Genomic DNA, 21,048 nt, shown 5'->3' on the forward strand with positions numbered 1-21,048 from the left:
CACAAGGGACGTCCTGTGACATGATGGGCTTCATTCTTTCCACAAAAGATAAGAGTCTTTTGTCTTGCAGGTTGGCTGACCTCCTACATCAGGCTTTTAACTAAGTTCGACAGGGGATGGGGAGGCAGGAGATGGAGAGAGTCTAGAACCTACAAACTGAGAGACACGCAACAGTACATCCCAGGTAAGTACTAAGGGGCCCATTGGGCATCAGAACAGCATGGCACCAAAAGCACCATTCGGAGGGCTCAAGTGCCTCTATACTAATGCTAGGAGGATGGGGAACAAGCAGGAAGAACTCGCACTTCTACTTGCAGACAATAACTTCGATCTAGTGGGGCTAATGGAAACCTGGTGGGACCCTACCCATGACTGGGAGGTACACACTGAGGGCTACAGATTGTACAGAAGGGACAGAGTAGGGAGGAAGGGGGATGGAGTGGGTCTCTATGTAAAGGAGCATTATACATCTACCCTAATCAAAATGGGATCAGAGGAGAAGGAAGTTGAGGCATTGTGAGTTAGGATGCACAGAGATTGAGGGGAAAGGGACTTCGTGGGGGTTGCGGGGTCTGCTACAGACCACCACACCAAGAGGAAAAGCTAGACTTGGAATTCTTGAGAGGTCGTACAGTCTAGGGATGTGGTTGTCATGGGGGACTTAAATTACCCTGACATCTGCTGGGAGGAGCAGTCAGCCAAATCCAACCGTTCACATAGGTTCTTGTGTGCAGGACCTTCACCTAACGCAGGTGTATACTGTCCCACTAGGGGGAATGTCTTAGTGTAAAAGATTTGGGATGTGACGGAGGTAATCCAGGCCAGGATCAAGCCCACTGATTACTACCCCATGGTCCTAGTCCATGTGGGTACTAATGATGCGGCCAGGAGAACCCCTGATCACCTGATGGTGGACTACAGTGCTCTGGGTGGCGTGCTGAAGGAGTTCGGTACGCAGGTGGTATTCTCTTCCATCCTACCAGTGAACGGACGCGGAAGACGGCATGAGAACTGCATCCGAGAAACCAACTGGCGGCTTCGGCAGTGGTGTCTCGAGGCAGGCTTTGGCTTCCTGGACAACGACCCGCACATTACAACGAGGGACATGCTCAGCTGGGATGGGCTTCACCTGTCCCCCAAAGGTAAGCGTGTGTTTTCTTCTAGGTTGGCGGATCTCCTCCAGCGGGCTTTAAGCTAGGCTCGTCGGGGGGAGAGGAATATGAGGGCAGGGGAAGCTGTGGACCACCAAACCATGTGGCACCCACAAGGACAGCCCAGCCTGAAGAAAGAGAGCATTGGGAAACTGAAAGCCATGGGGAGGCCAGCACTACGGCACAGGTAAGAAACGAGACGGTAAGAAACAATGGGCCCCTTGGGACTCGGAGCGGGGGGGCAGCAAAGGCACCAGTCGCAGGGCTCAAGTGCCTATATACTAATGCTAGGAGCATGGGAAACAAGCAGGATGAACTAGTGCTCCTGCTTGCACTAAACACCTATGACTTAGTGGGGCTAACAGAAACCTGGTGGGATTCATCCCACAACTGGTCAGTACATATTGAAGGCTATAGATTGTACAGAAAGGACAGGGTGCGGAAGAAAGGGGGAGGGGTTGCGCTCTATGTCAGTGAGCAATATACATCAACCCTCATCAAGACAGAATCCAAGGATGAGGAAGTAGAAGGATTGTGGGTTAGGCTACATGGGGGGCAAGGAGAAAGGGATCTGGTGGTAGGGGTCTGCTACAGACCCCCATATCAAGGGGAAGAAAGAGATTCGGGGCTCCTGAGGCAATTCTCGGAGACCATAAAAGCTAAAGAGGCGGTAGTCATGGGGGACCTAAACTACCCGGACATCTGCTGGGAGTCACAGACAGCAAAGTCCCACCGCTCACAAAGGTTTCTAACCTGTGTATAGGACCTTCACCTGACACAGGAGGTACACGGTCCCACTAGGAGAAATGCCATACTGGATCTGGTATTGGCAATGGGGGATGACATGGTAGGGGACCTCCAGATCGGTAGCCATCTGGGGGACAGTGATCACCTAATAATAGAATTCACCATAAGATGTTGAGTAGGTTAGGTAACTAGTAGGGTGAATGTGCTAGACTTTAGGAAAGCTGATCTCAGTGAACTCAGGCGATTAGTCAAGGACGCGCTGCAGAGTAGGAGTTTTGAAGGGATGGGAGCCCAAGAAGGGTGGCTGTGCCTTAAGGAAACGATCCTTCGGGCACAAAGCAAGACGATCCCCGAGCGAGGCAAAAAAGGGAAAGGGGCCAGGAGGCTTCCCTGGCTGACCACAGAAATCCAGGGCAGCCTAAGGGCCAAAAGGGGAGCACATAAAAAGTGGAAACAGGGAGAGATCACCAAAGACGAATATACCTCCTCTGCTCGTGCTTGTAGGGAGGCAGTTAGGCAGGCCAAAGCTACCATGGAGCTGAGGATGGCAACCCAAGTAAAAGACAACAAGAAATTGTTTTTTAGATATATAGGGAGTAAAAGGAAGACCCAGGGAGGAATAGGACCCCTGCTAAATGGGCAGAAACAATTGGTGACAGACAGGGGGGACAAGGCTGAACTCCTCAACGAGTTCTTTGCCTCAGTGTTCCTAAGCGAGGGGCACGACAAGTCTCTCACTGGTGTTGTAGAGAGGCAGCAGCAAGGCACCAGACTTCCATGTGTAGACCCTGAGATGGTGCAGTCACTTGGAAGAACTGGATGCCTTTAAGTCGGCAGGCCCGGATGAGCTCCATCCGAGGGTGCTGAAGGCACTGGCCGACATCATTGCAGAGCCACTGGCGGGAATATTCGAACGCTCGTGGCACACGGGCCAAGTCCCGGAGGACTGGAAAAGGGCCAACGCGGTCCCCATTTTCAAAAAGGGGAGGAAGGAGGATCCAGGCAACTATAGGCCAGTCAGTCTCACCTCCATCCTTGGCAAAGTCTTTGAAAAAATTATCAAGGCTCACATTTGTGAGAGCCCGGCAGGACAAATTATGCTGAGGGGAAACCAGCACGGGTTCGTGGCAGGCAGATTGTGCCTGACCAATCTAGTCTCTTTTTATGACCAGGTTACGAAACGCCTGGACACAGGAGGAGGGGTGGATGTCGTATACTTAGACTTCAGGAAGGCCTTCGATACGGTATCCCACCCCACACTGGTGAACAAGTTAAGAGGCTGTGACTTGGATGACTACACAGTCCAGTGGGTGGTGAATTGGCTGGAGGGTTGCACCCAGAGAGTCATGGTAGATGGGTCGGTTTCGACCTGGAAGGGTGTGGGCAGTGGGGTCCCGCAGGGCTCGGTCCTTGGACCGATACTCTTCAATGTCTTCATCAGTGACTTGGACGAGGGAGTGAAATGTACTCTGTCCAAGTTTGCAGATGACACAAAGCTATGGGGAGATGTGGACACGCCGGAGGGCAGGGAACAGCTGCAGGCAGACCTGGATAGGTTGGACAAGTAGGCAGAAAACAAGAGAATGCAGTTCAACAAGGAGAAATGCAAAGTGCTGCACCTAGGGAGGAAAAATGTCCAGCACACCTACAGCCTAGGGAATGACCTGCTGGGTGGCACAGAGGTGGAAAGGGATCTTGGAGTCCTAGTGGACTCCAAGATGAACATGAGCCGGCAGTGTGACGAAGCCATCAGAAAAGCTAATGGCACGTTATCGTGCATCAGCAGATGCATGACGAATTGGTCCAGGGAGGTGATACCCTCCCTCTATAGGGCGCTGGTCAGACCGCAGTTGGAGTACTGCGTGCAATTCTGGGCGCCACACTTCAAGAAGGATGCGGATAACCTGGAGAGGGTCCAGAGAAGGGCCACTCGTATGGTTAAGGGCCTAGAGACCAAGTCCTACGAGGAGAGACTAGAGAAACTGGACCTTTTCAGCCTCCGCAAGAGAAGGTTGAGAGGCGACCTTGTGGCTGCCTATAAGTTCATCACGGGGGCACAGAAGGGAATTGGTGAGGATTTATTCACCAAGGCGCCCCCAGGGGTTACAAGAAACAATGGCCACAAGCTAGCAGAGAGCAGATTGAGATTGGACATTAGGAAGAACTTCTTCACAGTTTGAGTGGCCAAGGTCTGGAACAGGCTCCCAAGGGAGGTGGTGCTCTCCCCTACCCTGGGGGTCTTCAAGAGGAGGTTAGATGAGTATCTAGCTGGGGTCATCTAGACCCAGCACTCTTTCCTGCTTATGCAGGGGGTCAGACTCGATGATCTATTGAGGTCCCTTCCGACCCTAACATCTATGAATCTATGTACTTGGTGTTGGCTATGGGGGATGACCTGGTAGGGGAGCTGCAGATTCATGGTCATCTTGGGGATAGGGACCACCAATCAATCAATGTCACCATAGAGTGCAGGGTGGGTAAGATAAGTAGTCGGGTGGAAGTGCTTGACTTTAGGAAAGCTAACTGCAGTGTGCTTATGAGTCTAGTCAATGATGCTCTGCACGATAGGAATATTGGCAAGATGGGAGTCCAGGAAGGGTGGTCATTCCTAAAGGAAGAGATCCTTTGGGCACAGAGGGAGATGATCCCAGTACAAAGGAAAAGGGGGAAGGGAGACAAAAAACTTGCTTGGCTAAACAGGGAAATCCAGGGGAGCTTAAGGGCAAAAAAGAAGGCATATAGGGGGTTGGAAGCAGGGGGAAGCTACCAAGGAGGAGTATACTTACTTGGCCTGCACTTGCAGGGAGGTAGTTAGAAAGGCCAAAGCAACTACAGAACCGAGGCTGGCAATGCAAATTAAAGACAACAAAAAGTCCTTTTTTAGGCCTGTAGGTAGTAAAAGGAAGGTACAGGGCAGCACAGGACCCCTACTGAACAAGCAGGAGCAATTAGTGACAGACAGGGGGGACAAGGCTGAGCTATTCAATGAGTCTTTTGCCCCAGTGTTCTTGAACAGGGTTCAAGATAAGTCTCTTAATGGGTTCTTAGATGGACATCAGAGGGACACCAGCCCACCAACTGTCAACACTGACTTGGTGCAGAGTCACTTGGATGGACTGGATGTGTTCAAATCAGCAGGCCCGGATAAGCTGCATTAAGAGTACTGAATGAATGGCTAGTGTCATAGCAGAACCACTGGCATGGCTGTTTGAGCACTCGTGGCACTTGGGCAGGTCCCAGAAGACTGGAAAAGGGCCAATGTGGTCCTTATTTTCAAGAAGGGGAGGAAGGAGGATCTGAGTAATTAAAGGCCAGTCAGTTTCACCTCCATCCTTGGAAAGGTCTCTGAAAAGATTATGAAGGACCATATCTGTGGGAGTCCAGCAGGGTAACCAGCATGAATCTGTAGCAGGCAGATCATGCCTGACCAATCTGGTTTCATTTTATGACAGTCACAAAATGCTTAGATGCAGGAGTAGAGGTGGATGTCATTTTCTTGGATTTTAGCAAGGTCTTTGATACAGTATCTCATCTCATTCTCATAAATAAATTAAGAAGTTGTGCCATTGATGTTTACATGGTCTGGTAGGTGGCAAATTGGCTTAGCGGTCGCACCCAGAGAGTGGTAGTAGACAGGTCTGTATCAGCCTGGAAGGATGTAGGTAGTGGGGTCCCGCAGGGTTCGGTCCTTGGACCTGTATTCTTCAATACTGTCATCAATGACTTGGATGTGGGTGTAATGTGTACTCTCCATGTTTGCAGACTAGACTAAATTGTGGGGTGAAGTGCACACTCCGGAGGGTAAGGAACGATTGCAGGCAGACCTGGACAGGTTAGAAAAGTGGGCAGTACACAATAGGATGCAGTACAACAATGACAAATGCAGAGTGCTGCATGTAGGACACAAAAATATCTAGCACACCTACTGTCTAGGAAGTGCCCCTCTCAGCAGCACAGAAGTGCAAAGGGGTCTCGGAGAGTCATAGTGGACGCCAAGATGAACACAAGTCGTCAGTGTGACAAAATCATCAGCAAAGCTAACCGTACTTTATCATACAACAGCAGATGCGTGACAAATAGAACCAAAGAGGTGATATTTCCCCTCTGTGCAGCATTGGTCAGACTGCTGTTGGAGTACTGCATCCAGTTTTGCATACCGTACTTCAAGAAGGATGTTGATAGACTTGAGAGGGTCCAGAGGAGGGCCACTCGCATGGTTAGGGGCTTATACAGAACAAGTCCTATGAGGAGAGACGGAGGGACCTGGACCTCTTAAGCCTCCACAAGAGAAGGCTGAGAGGTGATCTTGTGGGTGCCTACAAATTCATTAGGGGAATGTAGATAAGGATTGGAGATGCTCTGTTCACCAGGGCACCTCTTGCGGTAACAAGGAACAATGGTCACAAACTGACAGAGCAGATTTAGGCTAGATACCAGGAAAAACTTTTCACAGTAAGGGTGGCCAAAATTTGGAATGGGCTTCCAAGGGAGGTGGTGCTCTCCCCTACCTTGGGGGTTGTTAAGAGAAGGCTGGATAGGCATCTGGCTGCAGTCATCTGATCCCAGCACTCTTTACTGCCTAGGCAGGGGGGTCAGACTTGATGATCTGTTGAGGTCCTTTCTGATCCTAGCAGCTATGAATCTATGAGTTTTAGTTTGCTGCACCCCAAGTCATATAAGGCACATTATGCTGCCGAATTTCCTACAGCAACTGGAATTAATGCGCAATATGCTGCCGAAGTATGCAAACACTGACACCATTAAAACGGTGCAAAAGCATTTAGCCCACTTTAAAGTGTTGTGCAAACATGTCTCTCATTTTGTCTACACATGGCCAAAGTTCCCATGTGATTTACAAGGTAACCATCTCTTACACTATCTGATAATTATACAATTAGAGTTAAGGCTGACTATCAGTATCACTTATATGCTAGCATCCAAGGGAAAGAAGTGGTTTAATAAATCAGTTAACTATGAGAATAGAAACCTTACATTGCAAGCATATTAGTGCCAATTAAATACATCAGCAGGAACAGAGTAACCATATCAACGTAGAGCATATTATTACTGTTTAAAATGTACAGCTCATTATCTATTACTTCCTTAGGGACACAAGTAAGGGAATCAGTCCTGTGAATTTAACCACTACTACCAACAGGGTTAACAAAGCTTCTTTTATGATGGGGTGAGCAAAATACGGCTCGCAGGCCACATCCGGCCTGCTAGCTGATTGGATCTGGCTTGCAGGGAGGCACCCAGTAATTAATTGCATCAGGCCTCGTTGGTGGCTGTCTCCGGTGTGCTCTGCATGAGGCCAAGTCCTGGCTGGGGCAGAGAACACTGTGCTCCCAGCCTCTCTTGCTGGAGGGCACCAGCCCTGCCAGCAGGCACAGCTTCTGAGCAAGGATGCTGCTGCTGCTGCCGCCGCCACCAAGAGAACTGCTGGGCTCCCCCAGCCTCTAGCAACTCCTCCTCCTGTGCCTGCTGGAGCACTCTGGGCAGCAAATAGGGAGGGGAAGCTACAACATCGAGGGGAGTGGAGTGGGCTCTGCCAGCAGCTCACTCAGGTCCTGCTCATGCTGGGCAGGGGAGCATGTGGATGAAGCGAGGATGGGCATGAAGGAGCTTGGCTGCTCACAACGCCCTGTGGAGCAGGCATGGGACAGGCGGGGGGGGGGGGGGGGGAGCAGCAGCAGGAGCAGGAGCCAATGTGAACTTGGTGCAGCCCCACCAGGCAGGCACATGAGATAGAAGCAACAGCACCAGAAGCCTCTGCTGCAGCCCCACCAGGCAGGTGTGGGACAGAGACCAAGAGACCTGGTGGTGCCAGGCTCAGCTCTCTGCCACCCCTCCCCTCTCACAGGGGCTTTTCTTGCTACCCAACAGCGGCAACTGCTTTGGTGCCCTTTGCAGCACGCTGTGAGCCAAGCAGGCAGCGCTGATCCCCCTGCCCTTCCCCCATCCATGGAGGGGCTGGGTTCAGCCACATCGCAAACAGCAAGCAGGGGGGGAGCCCCCCACGTGTGCACACACACCCAACCCACCCACAATACAGGCATGCACCCATGCCCCTTCACACACCCTACCCCCCACTATACCCATCCAACAGTCCCAAACACCCCACCCACACACCTCACCATATACATCCCACACACATACCCATACCCTGACCCCCACCATACTCACACCCCAACTCCCACCATGCCCATACACAGAAACACCTCAACCACAAAACCCCCCACACCCTCTACACACATCCACACATATACCCACACTTATATACACACATCCCCTCACACACTGCACCCCATCATACCCACATACACATGCAAGTTCTACACATCCCACACTCCCACATATACACCCCACCCATACCCCCTCCACATACCCCCTGCAATATACCCACACCCCACACACATATCCAGCAGTCCCACAAGCCCCACACCTCAACCACACCCACATACACCCCACACCCACACACTCTTCCTACACCTGCACCGCGCTCACACCCCACACACAATATACAAGGAAACCCCACCGCCAAAAGGAGTACTTCCTGGGCAAGGGGGGAGACTTCCAGTGGCAAAGGTCAGGGGTTTGGGTGCAAGACTTCTGGTTACAAGATGGCGACCAGGGGGCAGGGCACCTGCCAAGGGGCAGGGCTACCTTTGCTGCCTCACTAAAACTCATTAAGCGGCCCTGCAGCCGAAATAATTGCTGCCCCATTTTATGATCTAAGTTAGAAGGGGACAGTCCCTTGAAGTAACCCTAATAATAAGAGCATAGGAGGAAACTGGAGACTTTTTCAGGCAGGAAAGACTTGGAAGGGAAGAAGGAAATGGGAACAGGCTTTGCACTGCTGAAAATAATATGTCTAATGGCCAAGTCTAGAGGCTGTTAATAGTGCTGAAGGATATTCAGGTCTGAACAAGGGACAATCCAAAATACAAGTAGATTTTTACACTACAATTCCAACCCGCAACACTAAATCTTTAAGGAGTCAACTTATAAAACTAGATGCCCAATAAAGTGACCTGACCAGGAGGAATAAGTGTATTGCATTCATACTCTAAAAAGCACTCATGTAAGTTTACTCTGTAAACAGCAGATTGAATTTACACAAGTGCTTTTTACAGTAGAGGTTTTAAGGGAAAAAATTCTGAAGTAGAATAATTGGCCATCTTTACTTCCCTATACACAGTTCATTCCTGCAGCTGCACTGCTCACCTAGAAAATAGTTAAAGGACAGAACATGATTGGCTGTCCTGTAAAGAGTTTAAAGTGGTATTTGTTTGATGCACAGCAGAATTAATGCTTGACTATAGACTCTTAACAAGCTATGGCAAGTGAAATGACTAAATGGGGAGAATACTTGGGTTAGACATTTGTGAGTAATTTGTGTACTAGTTAATTGTTTGAGTAAAATTTTATTTGCTGTGAAGAATTTAAAGATACCAGTTTTTAATAAACCTTGCCACAACTGAACAACTAAAAATTATGGGTATTTTCAAGTACTCTTTAGATGAACTTCTTTGTGTTCTCTTAGGAAAGATATTTGTACAAAGAGAAGAGATCCATAATATTGACCATGTCTCCAGTGTTCTTGTACTCTGGGAGTTGAAAACCAAAGTAAAAATGCCAATTTATAATCCAGCATACAAATGAAATTACTGGCTAGATGTAAAGGAAACAGAAGGATACCAATTTATAAGAAAATTCAAGTATTAAAAATAATTTGTCTATTTATAACTAAATTATTGCAATTGAAAGATTAGAAAAAACTTGTACATTTTTCAGTTCCATTACCTGTGTATTTGACAATGTGTGTAATCAGTTCAGTTTTCTATGGTATCTTGCCAGTTTCCTGCATGTGGGTGTGTTTTACCCAACAACAGGGAAGGACAAATAATTTGAATTTACTGCACATAAGACTTCTTAAAACCACAGCCTGGTCTTGACACTGGACTGGTGAGTTACTCTTTCTCCACAGCATCCTAAACTTAGTATTTCATACCCTTCTGTACAGCCCTCCCAAATAAGCCCTGGATCTGCACTACAGTTTCAGTCAAGATACTTCCACAATGCACCCAGATGGGATTAAATACAAACCAGAGGCTTCCTCTTATAAGAAATCTTGTAGCATTCATTCAAATGATCTATTTCCTTAGAGATCAGAAGTCTGTCATCTGTAGAAACACTTTTTGTACCTCACTCTTGCTAAGAAAGACGGAAAAGTAAAAGAGTGAAGTTAGGAGAGACCATAGATCTGTCAACCAAATTCAGACTTCGAAAACATCACATCTGGTAGGACTTGGTGAAATGTGCGGAGACTGCCAACTGGATGTTTTGCAGACCTCTTTGGAGACTACTATGCTAAGTTGTAGTTAGCATAGTTGTAGTCTGCTAAGTTGTAGTTTTGAGGTCTGAGACTTGACGCCATTAGATTTCCAGCTCTCTGATAAGCTTTTATACTAGTAGATCAGAACCTCATAGAGGAGATCTCTTAGGATCCTCTGAGGTCCTTGCTTTTATCAGCACAGGAAAGAAACAAAGAAGATGACTTCCTAAAGGGCTTGTCCTGTCCTGGTCATATGCATTGCCCCTGCAGGGATCCAGACAGTGCTATTGGTGAGTTCTTACAGGATGAGGTGGTTGAGGGACACCTCCTCTTTTCCCCACCCCAAATGAGAGCAATGTTCTGGCTTAGGTAGCATAAAGTAAATTAAGTAAAATATCTATGGATTGGGAGCCTGGAAGATTGATCTACAGAAAAAAATGCAGGACGGGCAAATACCAAATAATGCAGTAAGCTCAATAACTGTTCTGGCTCACTAATGGCAATCAAAAAACCCCAGAAAACAGTTGGAGATGAAGTATAAAGATGACTATTATTTCAAAAGAATGGTCCATAAGGAGTTCCAGACCAGAAGTTCAGGTTTCAGTTAACAGGAGCCCTAATATGATGGTATTTAGAATCTGGTATTAAAATGAAGTAGTTCTAGATCAGAAATAGCCAACGTTTTTGACAGGAATGCTGCAAAATAAGCCTTGTGAGCTCCCCAGTTGCCACTCCAACGCCCTTCCTCTGCCTGATCCACTGCTCTGCTTTCCCCATCTGCTGCTGTACTGCCTGTCCCTTCCCCAGTCTGCAATGTGCCACATACAGAGGCTGCCCATGCCAACTGTGGGATCTGTGTCAGAGGTTTGTCACCCCTGTTCTAAATATTCATTTTTTCAGTCAACACCAATATCTAGGTGGTGGATAACAATAAGGCTAGTTCTGGGAGCTGCCTTTGTGAGAGGGGGGTCCTGGGTGGGGTGATGGGTGCAGAAATATCCACTACCACAGCTGGGGCTAATCACAGTGCTGCAATTGATAGCACAACAATCGGTGCTGCACCAAGCATTGCACAGCTGCCCAGGATGCAGAGCCACCTGGCTATGCTTCTGGATACCTACTACACATGGTAAATCCTAGAGCTGCTTTAAAATGATTTAGTCCATAATCTCATGTACTGAAATCCTCTGTTAGACCAACTACTTTTCCACTATAAAATGATTTTTTACCTAGATTTCCTGTGGTAAACACTTCAATATTGTTACTAGTTTGGAGGGGGGGGGAAGCTAAACTAAAACAAACAATAAGCACTTATGCTTGTGTCTCTATTCCACCTGAAGCCCACTGAAGACACACTGAACCAGAGTCTCTGATGATGATAGCTGGCATAGTTAAACTGAAGTCAGTTGGGGTAGCCACTTTATGCTATCTGAAAAATCTACCTCAGGTTTTTTATATGTATGGCTTTTGCTTTCACTTTATGTGTAGCTTATTATCAATAATGTGCACTTAGAGGTAATTTCACATAGATTCCATGAATTCTGCCTAATCCCCTGTGACCATTCAAGCTGTTTGAGAGGTTGTGGTCAACCTGTCATGTACAACATTGCTCTATCTTCAGGAAGATGAATTTGCAAATTCATTCTTAACGTCTATGAATTTTTGGAGAAGTAGAGTCAAAAGATCAGTTAGCTTAATAGTAAAGAGTGTAAGCCATTAATGGTGACACAGTTAAAGGACCCTTCCTTTCAGTACAGAGTTTTATTAGGAATTGCTATAGTTCATGGATACCTGCCAATTCTACAAAGAAATAATTTTGAACACTGAGGACCTAAAAAGGCAATTTTATTCTTCATATTACTCCTGCTTTAAGATTTTTTCTGCAAGAAAAGAAATGCAAGGAAAGTTATTTCCTTAGCAGTTAAACAGAGACTAATTCAACACTTCTTAGTACTACTGGTTTTAATATGCATACACTAAATGTATTCTGGTCTTCAATCACCTACTGCTACCAAATATTTAAGTGGGAATTCACAATAAAAGGGATCGTGTAAAAAATATTCTACCTGCATAAACTTTCATTTAAAATAGCTTTTGAGATATACTTAGTAGTAATTTACTTAGTAGTATATAACAACCTTATAATAATGAAGAATAAAAACAAGTTGCCATTGATTTTAGGAAGATAGTTATTCAAAGGCTTGAAGGCCATTCACATAAAAACTGTGTTGCTAACACCTTTAATTCTACAGAACTAAAGGCTTGTCTACACATAGACTTATTGTTGCCAGTTAGTTGCTCCCAAATAACACCTTGCATGGACACTTTTATTCTACAATAAGAATGCCTGATTCCTACTTAACCACCCACTTTGGAAATACATTGAAGCACTCTGGGTACTGTATATATCACAATGTAATATTGTGTTAAAGTACCCCAGCTAGTTCAAGCACTGAAAGCAACAGAACTATGTTAGTGCAGTATTACACCTGGGCTAACATGCTATACTGCTCCTACTATCTGAAAAAGCTCAAGCAGAGCCAACTAGGGAATCCATACTATATTGTCTGGTGTAGACATACCCTCCAATTCTGGAACAAGAATCCACACATGGAATTATTCATGGAACAGCTGCTGTGCTTTAAATTTACATCCTACTATAACTGGCATTAACTGAGGGAAGATATGACCCTAACGGTATTTCTAGTTGCTTAATATTAATATATTTCTAAACAGATTCGCCAGTGGTAAGTCTAGGTAATTATAATTTACCCCATAAACTCCGTCCTTATTCTAAGCCACTCATATTAACTTACATCCATTTTTGCCTTTAGTAGTTTGCTACACCCTGGTGCGGTTTTGTCAAAAATGTTACTCAACCATTTGACTTTCACCAGACAGTTATAAAGAGAAAGTTGTATTCACCTAACACTTGTCCAAAAAGTGATAAACTAATATTCATTGGTTTCTTCTCCCTTTTTGTCCCTGTACACTGTTTAATCTTCCAGAGTAAGACACTATCCCTTAGCTGCTCCTAAAGGTTTTGCACAACATACATATCCCAGAAATTCTGAAAGCAAGAAGACTGCTGAAAGATGGGATTATAAGGAAGTTAACTGTATCCATTTAAACATATTACAATTCTTTAATGCAAGAAGGCAGGGTATTGATTTTAAATTTATTTTTAAGTGAATTTAATGCTTGCTAAAGGTGCTGGACTGATGGGCTCAAGAGACTGAAGTCCTTTATCTACAGTACAAAGAGCACTACAAGATTCACTACTATATTATAATCCTCAAGGGACTGGTCTTAAAAAGCCTGAGCCTTTTAAGATGGTGTCTACTAGTACACTACATACACGTTATGAAAACCCGAACAGCAGCATGGTATAAGTGATGTGATTATTTAAGGTAAAAATGTCAGGAACAGTAAGGCAACTGAGAGAGTTAATATTGTAGAACAATGCAATCCATTCAGATATTAAGATAATCAAAGCTATGTATTTGGAAAGTGTGCAGAAGTAGTCCAAAACAGCAGAGATGACTGGGTATGTTGCACCATTGCACAGGGTTTAGATAAAGAAATTTCTTCACAATGAGATAAACTGAAATGAACCAGTCAGTGTTTGGGTTACATAAGCCTTTACACTCTTCTGATCTTTCTAGTTAACAGAAAATTGCCATGATTATATCAAGGAAATCTGAAGAAAGGAATTTCATAGGTTAAGGTTTTGACAGTTTTTAAAACTAAGAAATCTGTTAACTGACATTAAGCAAGCATCCTTTTTAGCAATCTCAGTAATACTACCATACAAAAAACCTTTCCACACAACGGTAAATACCACAAATCTGCACATGGACTCTATGATGGCACAATGCAGTATTGTTTAATTGAGTTAACCTTATAAGCATAGCAGTGCCTAATGCATATAACAGCAACATATTCAATTCTTCCCTATAATCTCATGAAAATTCAGAAAAAATGGATGTGTAATTCCTAGGCTCAGCATTTATTTATCATTAGGTAAAAGATTTAATCAATACAAATAGTGATTCCTTACACTTTACCAAAAAAGGACTAAGTTCAGAAAAACTAGAATGTTATATTTATAATACTAGGTTAAAGGAATGTTATAATGAAGCTGTAATAGTCAATTATAATCAGCAAGGACTGCTGTACTTACAAAATAGTAGGATTTAAAGTGAGCAAAGATGGCAGTATTTTACCACTTACCTCCTGCTTCAGTTCTGCTATCTGATCTTTCAGTTCTCTAATATACTGGTTAGAGTCAGATTTATTAAGCTGCCCTTGAATTTTTCCTTCTTCTTTCTGTTTTTATTAAGAGCAAAAGAAACCATATTAATAATCTTCATGGTTATATATAGTTTTATTTTAAGAGACTGAATGATTCAAGCATATAGGATACAGAACTTTTTACTTCTAGCCACTTGTTTAAATCTGACTTAGGCTGGCAGGAACCAAAAGTTGTTATCTGTAAAGATGGTACAGTGCCTTGTGTAACATTTTAGTTGTCAGTTTCTAGTGAACAGCAAGCATCTACATTCACATAGCCATTATCTTGCTTTCTGTGTCAAACTGAGAAAAATTTTACTTTCCTTTTATTTTGGGATATATGGCAGGGAATAATCACACTTGCCAAACATTAAGTCCCTTTAATTGAAGTTTCTATGGAATTCCTAGTTTAAGTAGGGGAGGGTTTCACCCTAAAGGTGATGCATACAAGAATCTGGAGGTGAGGCACTGAAGTGTGTATGACAGAATCGGTCTGTCTGTACCTTCCATGTCACCAGGGCTGGGCCACAATTTTTTGGGGCCCCCTGCAAGAGATCGTTTTGGGGCCCCCTGGTGGTGGGGGAGGAGTGAGCAACCAGATGTGAAGCTGGCAGCTGCATCAACAGCGAGGGGAAGGAGGGGGGGCAGGGCGAGTGGCCGGATGTGAAGCTGGCGGCAGTGTCGACAGCTGGGGGGCAGAGGGGGAGGTGGCAGCAAGTGGCAAAAGAAGCCAGTGGTGGCATTAGCAGTGGGGGGTGGTGAGTAGGTGGATGTGAAGCTGGGAGTGACGGCGACAGTGGTGGGGGTGGTGAGAGGCTGCACATGGAGCCGGTGGCAGCGGCAACGTGGAATGCGTTGGCTGCGGGGCCCCCTGCAGCCGCAGGCTCCTCAGCATGGAATGGGCCAGCCCTGCCTGTCACAAACACAACAGTGCCTGCAACTGCTGGGGTTAGGGAGGAGCCTGGAACTAGCCTTATTTTCCTTCTTTGCATCCAATGAAGTAAGCTGATGCTTATATCTCTCTGATGTAATTAGTATATAAGGTGCAAAATCTACCCTGGCCCTCTGACAAGCCTTGTTTCACCACAGGCAGCCACAGCTCCCAAGTACAGAAGAGATTTTAGCTGTACAGGTTTGAGAGCTTGTAGTGCTAGAACCTTATCAATTAAGATACCCATACTTTTGCACCCTACTGAACCAAAGCTTGTGGTAGATCTCTCCCCTTTCAATTTGATAGGCATAGTGCATGGGACTGGCCTCTTCCCCATGGTTTTCTGTTCCACTGAAAACAATAGTAAGCAGTGACTAATATTTCAGTAATGGTGGAGTGCCCCTAGTAGCAAAGTAACATCCATCTTTGGCATCAGCACCTTATATCTCTTTGTATATTATAGAAAATGTCTGTCTGAACAGGTAGAAACTGAATAGAATGGATAAGATTGGATTTTCTACCCACTACTACACTTTAATGAATTACAGCTCTGCCTCCAACCTCTTTACATACATGAAAACTTAAGGAATAAATCAGTCATTTGTCAGAAAAAGGTTTCCAAAAAAAGATTAGAGATTGGATATCTTGCAGGTCTCATTTTTAAATAATTGTAACTTTAACAAATTCAATTAAAATTCTCAGAAAAATGTGTTCTTTACACACAAATGAGTAGCTATAAACAGAATGGTGTAATTTAAAGGATGGCATTTTTAAAAAAAAATCAGAGTATCAACCCAATTTAAAACTAAATAATTTGTGCCCTGGAGCTTTTGAATAAAATTGGTAATGAATGAACTGTATAACAAATACAGTTTTAAATGACACAAGTGTTACTGGTTTGATTTATTAAGTATATTAAGATGCAGTGTTAATTCTTATAAAAGCAGAAGTTATTTGCTTATCAATCATTTTGTCCCAGTAAAGATGTTCAGGGGTACTTTAACTTGCCTTTTTAATGTCAAATAAATATGAAGTTTAAGCATTAAATTTTTAATGGTTATTTACAGTCTACATTTCTGCAAACAATTAGAAAGCTAAAGTATAAAACATTTTTGATAATTTAGGACTATAAATGAGAAGAAAGTAAAAATCAAAAGCTGATTTAAAAGTTAAAAAGTATAAATAAATGAATTAATCTATTTTAAAATAATTCCTCTCCATTTTGTTTGCACCGTTTCACAGCAGACTCAGGTTGCAACTCACATTCAGTTTAATTCCCTTTAAAGTGGTGCTACTCAATTAGGGAGTGAAGAGAAAGGGAAGTTTTACTTATTCTTCAAAAAAAACAAAACACAAAGTGAAAAGTATTTATAGGGTGTTTTTTTTATACAGATACCTATGAAATATTAAATTTATAACATAACAGATACCAGAAAATTGAAGGCAAGATCAGCAGGCTGAGCTCATGCTAGTGAGCTTTCAAATTTAGTGACATTCATAACAAAAGGAGCCTCCAAGATGCTTTTTATCTTAGATCTTATCAGGCAGAAGGCCCAGAAGGCCAGGCAGGATGACACCTAACAATCTTGTGCAGATTGATTGCAGGCCATTTCATTCAGCAGAGCACACAGCCATCCAATGAGTTGAGAGATAGTTAGCCAAGTTAGTATGAAGTCAAGCGGAAGGCAAGTTCAACCTACGTTGCCTTCCGCTTGACTTCAGACTAACATGGCTCTCTCTCTCTCTCTAGATCCTACCAGTTGTCAGTATTTTAGATTCAATTTCTGAACTCTGTAAAATTATATATCCTTTACCATCATGCTCTTGGATACTCTACATCTGATATTTAAATCCAACAGTAATTAAACAGCTCTGCAGCCAGAATTATACAGTCAATTCCGTCCTTTATCCTCAGCATTTATTTGTCCAGCCTATTTTAAAAGCAAACAAAACTCAAAATTCGACTGTCCCCTCTATGGAAGTCTTCCTACCATTTTTAATATAAATAATAAGCAGAAACTGCTCAATTTTACACCAAGAGCACCGGAAAAGTGGAAAAAATAAAAACCTAGACTGCACTCTGAAAGCAAGGCAGCTCAGGTCTCTACATAAAACTTTATTATCTCACTTTATCAGGAATCAACTATTAGCTCAGGCCATCTTATGTTAGAACAACTCCTTGTAATAACAGAAATATGAAGGAGTATCACTGTACTAGTCTTCCCCATCTTCAATTCTTAAGCCAGTTTGGCATTTCTATTAAATTTGTTTTTCTCAAATACCATGTAAGTTGCACGATCCATAAACCATGCTATTACACAGCAACATTAAACTGAGGGAGGGCTCTACTATGAATAATGAATATGCATCCCTTTTAGTATAGTCAACAGATCTTTGACTAACAGATTTTTACTGCTTTTCACGCTTTGTAATGGTAGTTAGCAGCTGTGACAAAATGAGCTGGATTTTATTCCTTTGTGAGCAGTAGAATTATTTACCTTATTCCAAATCAGTTACTTGGATCTCACTGAACACATAATTAATTAGGTTCTTAGAATGCTCACTACAGGCAATAATACAAGGGAAGGAAAGGTTCTAGCTTGTCTTTCAGATTTTACAGAATGTGAAGACCTGCTAATTAGGAGAGCATCTCTCATAGTACTATGCATATTGAACATGGAGGTAATTGATACAAAGGGGAAAGCCCACAATATTTTCTACAGAGTCACTTTACAAAGAATTATTCTGTAACTTCCTCTTGCAACACAAAACACAGCAAGTCAGATGTCAGTACACTTGGCTTGTTGCAAAAAGCATTGGATAATTCTATTTTCAGTTACTTATGGCCTTGTGTTTTATTACAAGCTACTACAAATACAAATGGTTGAATTGTAAGGCTACAGTAAGGTATAAAATAACATTATAGGACAAAGTAAAGAAGCCTTCATGACTGCAGATATTTTTTTTCCTAAATAATATTAAGAAAAAAATATTTTATTGGGGCTTTCTCCCTGGGTACAAATAATTAAAAAATGCACCTTTATATTTAAACATTTAGAAACTGGTTTATCAATGTTAGATGGATGGTTTACCCAATCATCTTATGTATTTAGAGCCATTTTATGCAAATAGCAAGCTGTCAACATGTTGGAAAATACCCAGGCACAGGACAAAATTATTAATCTAAAAATTATTTTTCATCTTAAAAGACAGTAATACACCCTTGTCTCTAACCAATGGATAAGCTGAACAGACAGTTTTACACTTTTCAAAATAATTTATAGAAATTAACTTGGACTAATTATGATCGACCTGTAACTTACTCAAATTATGCTCTCAGGGACCATGATAAGATGCCATTAATACACTTTGCTTATATTCTGGTGCAAATAGAACATTTTAGTTGTTACCTGAGAAACTATTTAGCTACCCAGATATTTTACCTGACTTGAGCTCAGCTGTTTTCTAGTAGTTTCCACATGGTAGCTTCTGACAAGCATTCTGAGTGGGGAAGTAACTACTATGAAGTTTGCGAGAGACTCAGTTTGAAACAGTTCTTTCAGGCTTCATACTTTAAGGCAGCACAAGCAAATATCAAATGAAAAAAGTTGAAAAATTAATAAGAGGTTCTTAGCACACCTGTAAACAGGCTGAGAAATAAACTTTTACATCTAAGATCCAAAAAATAGTGTGCGTGTGCATATTCATCTGTTAGATCAATCAAAAAAATTTAAATTGTAACCTAGTTAAAAATTGCATTAAATATTTCAGGGTCTTGACATGCTTAAAAGAAAAATGAGGCATTTATACAGACACTTTAAACTACCAAAGAATTGTATAACTGTCCCTTGAAACCCTTACTGTACTACTGTTAGGTTGTCCTCTATTTAGTCTATATGGGTTCTTATATTGTAGTACCTGACCTCCTCTTCAATAGTGCATAAGCTACATGACTACGGGTCTACCCAAGTCATGGTAAATGAAAGGGATTTATGTGGGCCACTCGCTGAGCTGATTTTGCAGCCTTTTGTGGCAAGTCCACCCCTCACTGCTGATTGGTTAAAAGGGCTGTCTGCGATGCGGCCCCACCCCTTACTGAGAACTGGTGGAGAGGGGCAGGGCTACATGATATACACCCCTCTCAGCCAAGTAGCAGCAAGGAGCAGGAGTGGGGGGGGAGGAGAAGAGCTGCTCCCTTTCACAACTTCCTCCTGCCTGGCAGGCTGTGAGGCCAGGCTGCAGCAACCATGAGGACTACTGGCCCCCACTGGGGTGCCAGCATTTTATTTTTAGCATGGGGTTTTTTAATTTTATTTTGCGGACTTCTCAGACAATGCCCAATTTTGTGTTTTCTGTGAAATTGCAAATTAAGTAGGTCCCTATACGTGACTAGTGAGCTTGTGATGGGCCTTTATTTCCTGGGGAAGTTCGTTCCAGTCTCAGATGAGCCCCGCAAAAAGCTGAGTCTCCCACAGAGATGTGTTTTATCCTTAGTATGGTATAGAGATTTCCATGGTGCCAGAAGAAAATACCAGAAGTTGTATACCATGGTCTTCATCCTGGAACGTTAGGTGATGCAGACCTAGAACATGGAGTAGTTTGAGACCCTAAACTTGATTTGAAATTCCACAGGAATCCTAAAATTGGAAATAGGTTTGATGATGCATTTGTGGCAGTCTGTGATAAGGTGAGAAACTACAAAATTCTGTACTAGTTGCTGTTCAGGTGCTGAGACTGTCATTGCCAGGTATCATGTTTCTGTAGTCAAGGGGTTATGAATAACCAAGGCTAGGTCTTCAACCCATAGAATGGAAAGGAATTTCCTGTAGCTAACCTGAGATGAGACACACTACATTACTCGGAAATGCTACTACATGAAAGCTTTACATCAGTAAGGAACCAGGAGTTTGCATTACAACTTCAAACCTTTCAAAATGCTTTCCTCTCCAGTGTTATGCAGAGAAAGGGTAGTGGCAGCTGGGTACCCGCCTCTGATGCAAACTGGGTCACTGTGACCTGTAGGTTGTGGAGTGTTGGCTTAAAAGCCTCTAATATGTTAATTAATTCTAACAGGAAAGGCACCAAACCATTCCCAAATCTGATTTTTTTCAGTGACGATTTAAGAATGGTGCATCTTAGAGTCTGCAACAATACGAATCTTGATTTCAGAGAAGGATCTATCTAGCTTAATGAAATGAGAAGGAATACTTTTTGTTGGTTTTTTGAAATGCATAAAAAAGAAGCTAATGAGATGTTCTGCTGCTGAAGTTGCATTTGGTAGTATGCTATAGTTGCCAAGTGTTCTGCAGCTCACCAAATTAAAATTGACTTTCCTTGCTGCATTTCCAGATAATTGAGGTATTAATCCCAATTTGATAATGGAGGCAGTTAACTCTGAAGCTTAATTAAGGCAATTTAAGGTTATTTAAAACATGGACCTAAGCACACCCACGCTTATTTATCTGACCTTCTCCAACTATCTACTAGACAGATGCCAGAATCTTTATAGCTCCCCTGAAATAATAAAATATAACTATAATTTGCCATACAAATAGCAGCATAATGGAAAAAAGCACCCAAATCAGGAT

General features: G+C 43.3%; 1 protein-coding gene across 6 annotated transcripts in view; it reads right to left on the bottom strand.

Moving 5' to 3' along the window:
* The window catches only part of EVI5 (ecotropic viral integration site 5), a 170,441-nt gene that overhangs the window by 20,431 nt on the left and 128,962 nt on the right, over positions 1–21,048 (bottom strand). For all 6 annotated transcript variants that reach the window (XM_059728053.1, XM_059728052.1, XM_059728050.1 and 3 more), the window contains one exon: positions 14,470–14,565. In XM_059728053.1, coding sequence (XP_059584036.1) covers positions 14,470–14,565 — 96 coding nt within the window. The remainder of the gene's footprint in view (positions 1–14,469; positions 14,566–21,048) is intronic.

Source organism: Alligator mississippiensis, chromosome 5 (assembly GCF_030867095.1).
Source record: "Alligator mississippiensis isolate rAllMis1 chromosome 5, rAllMis1, whole genome shotgun sequence".
NCBI lineage: Eukaryota > Metazoa > Chordata > Crocodylia > Alligatoridae > Alligator > Alligator mississippiensis.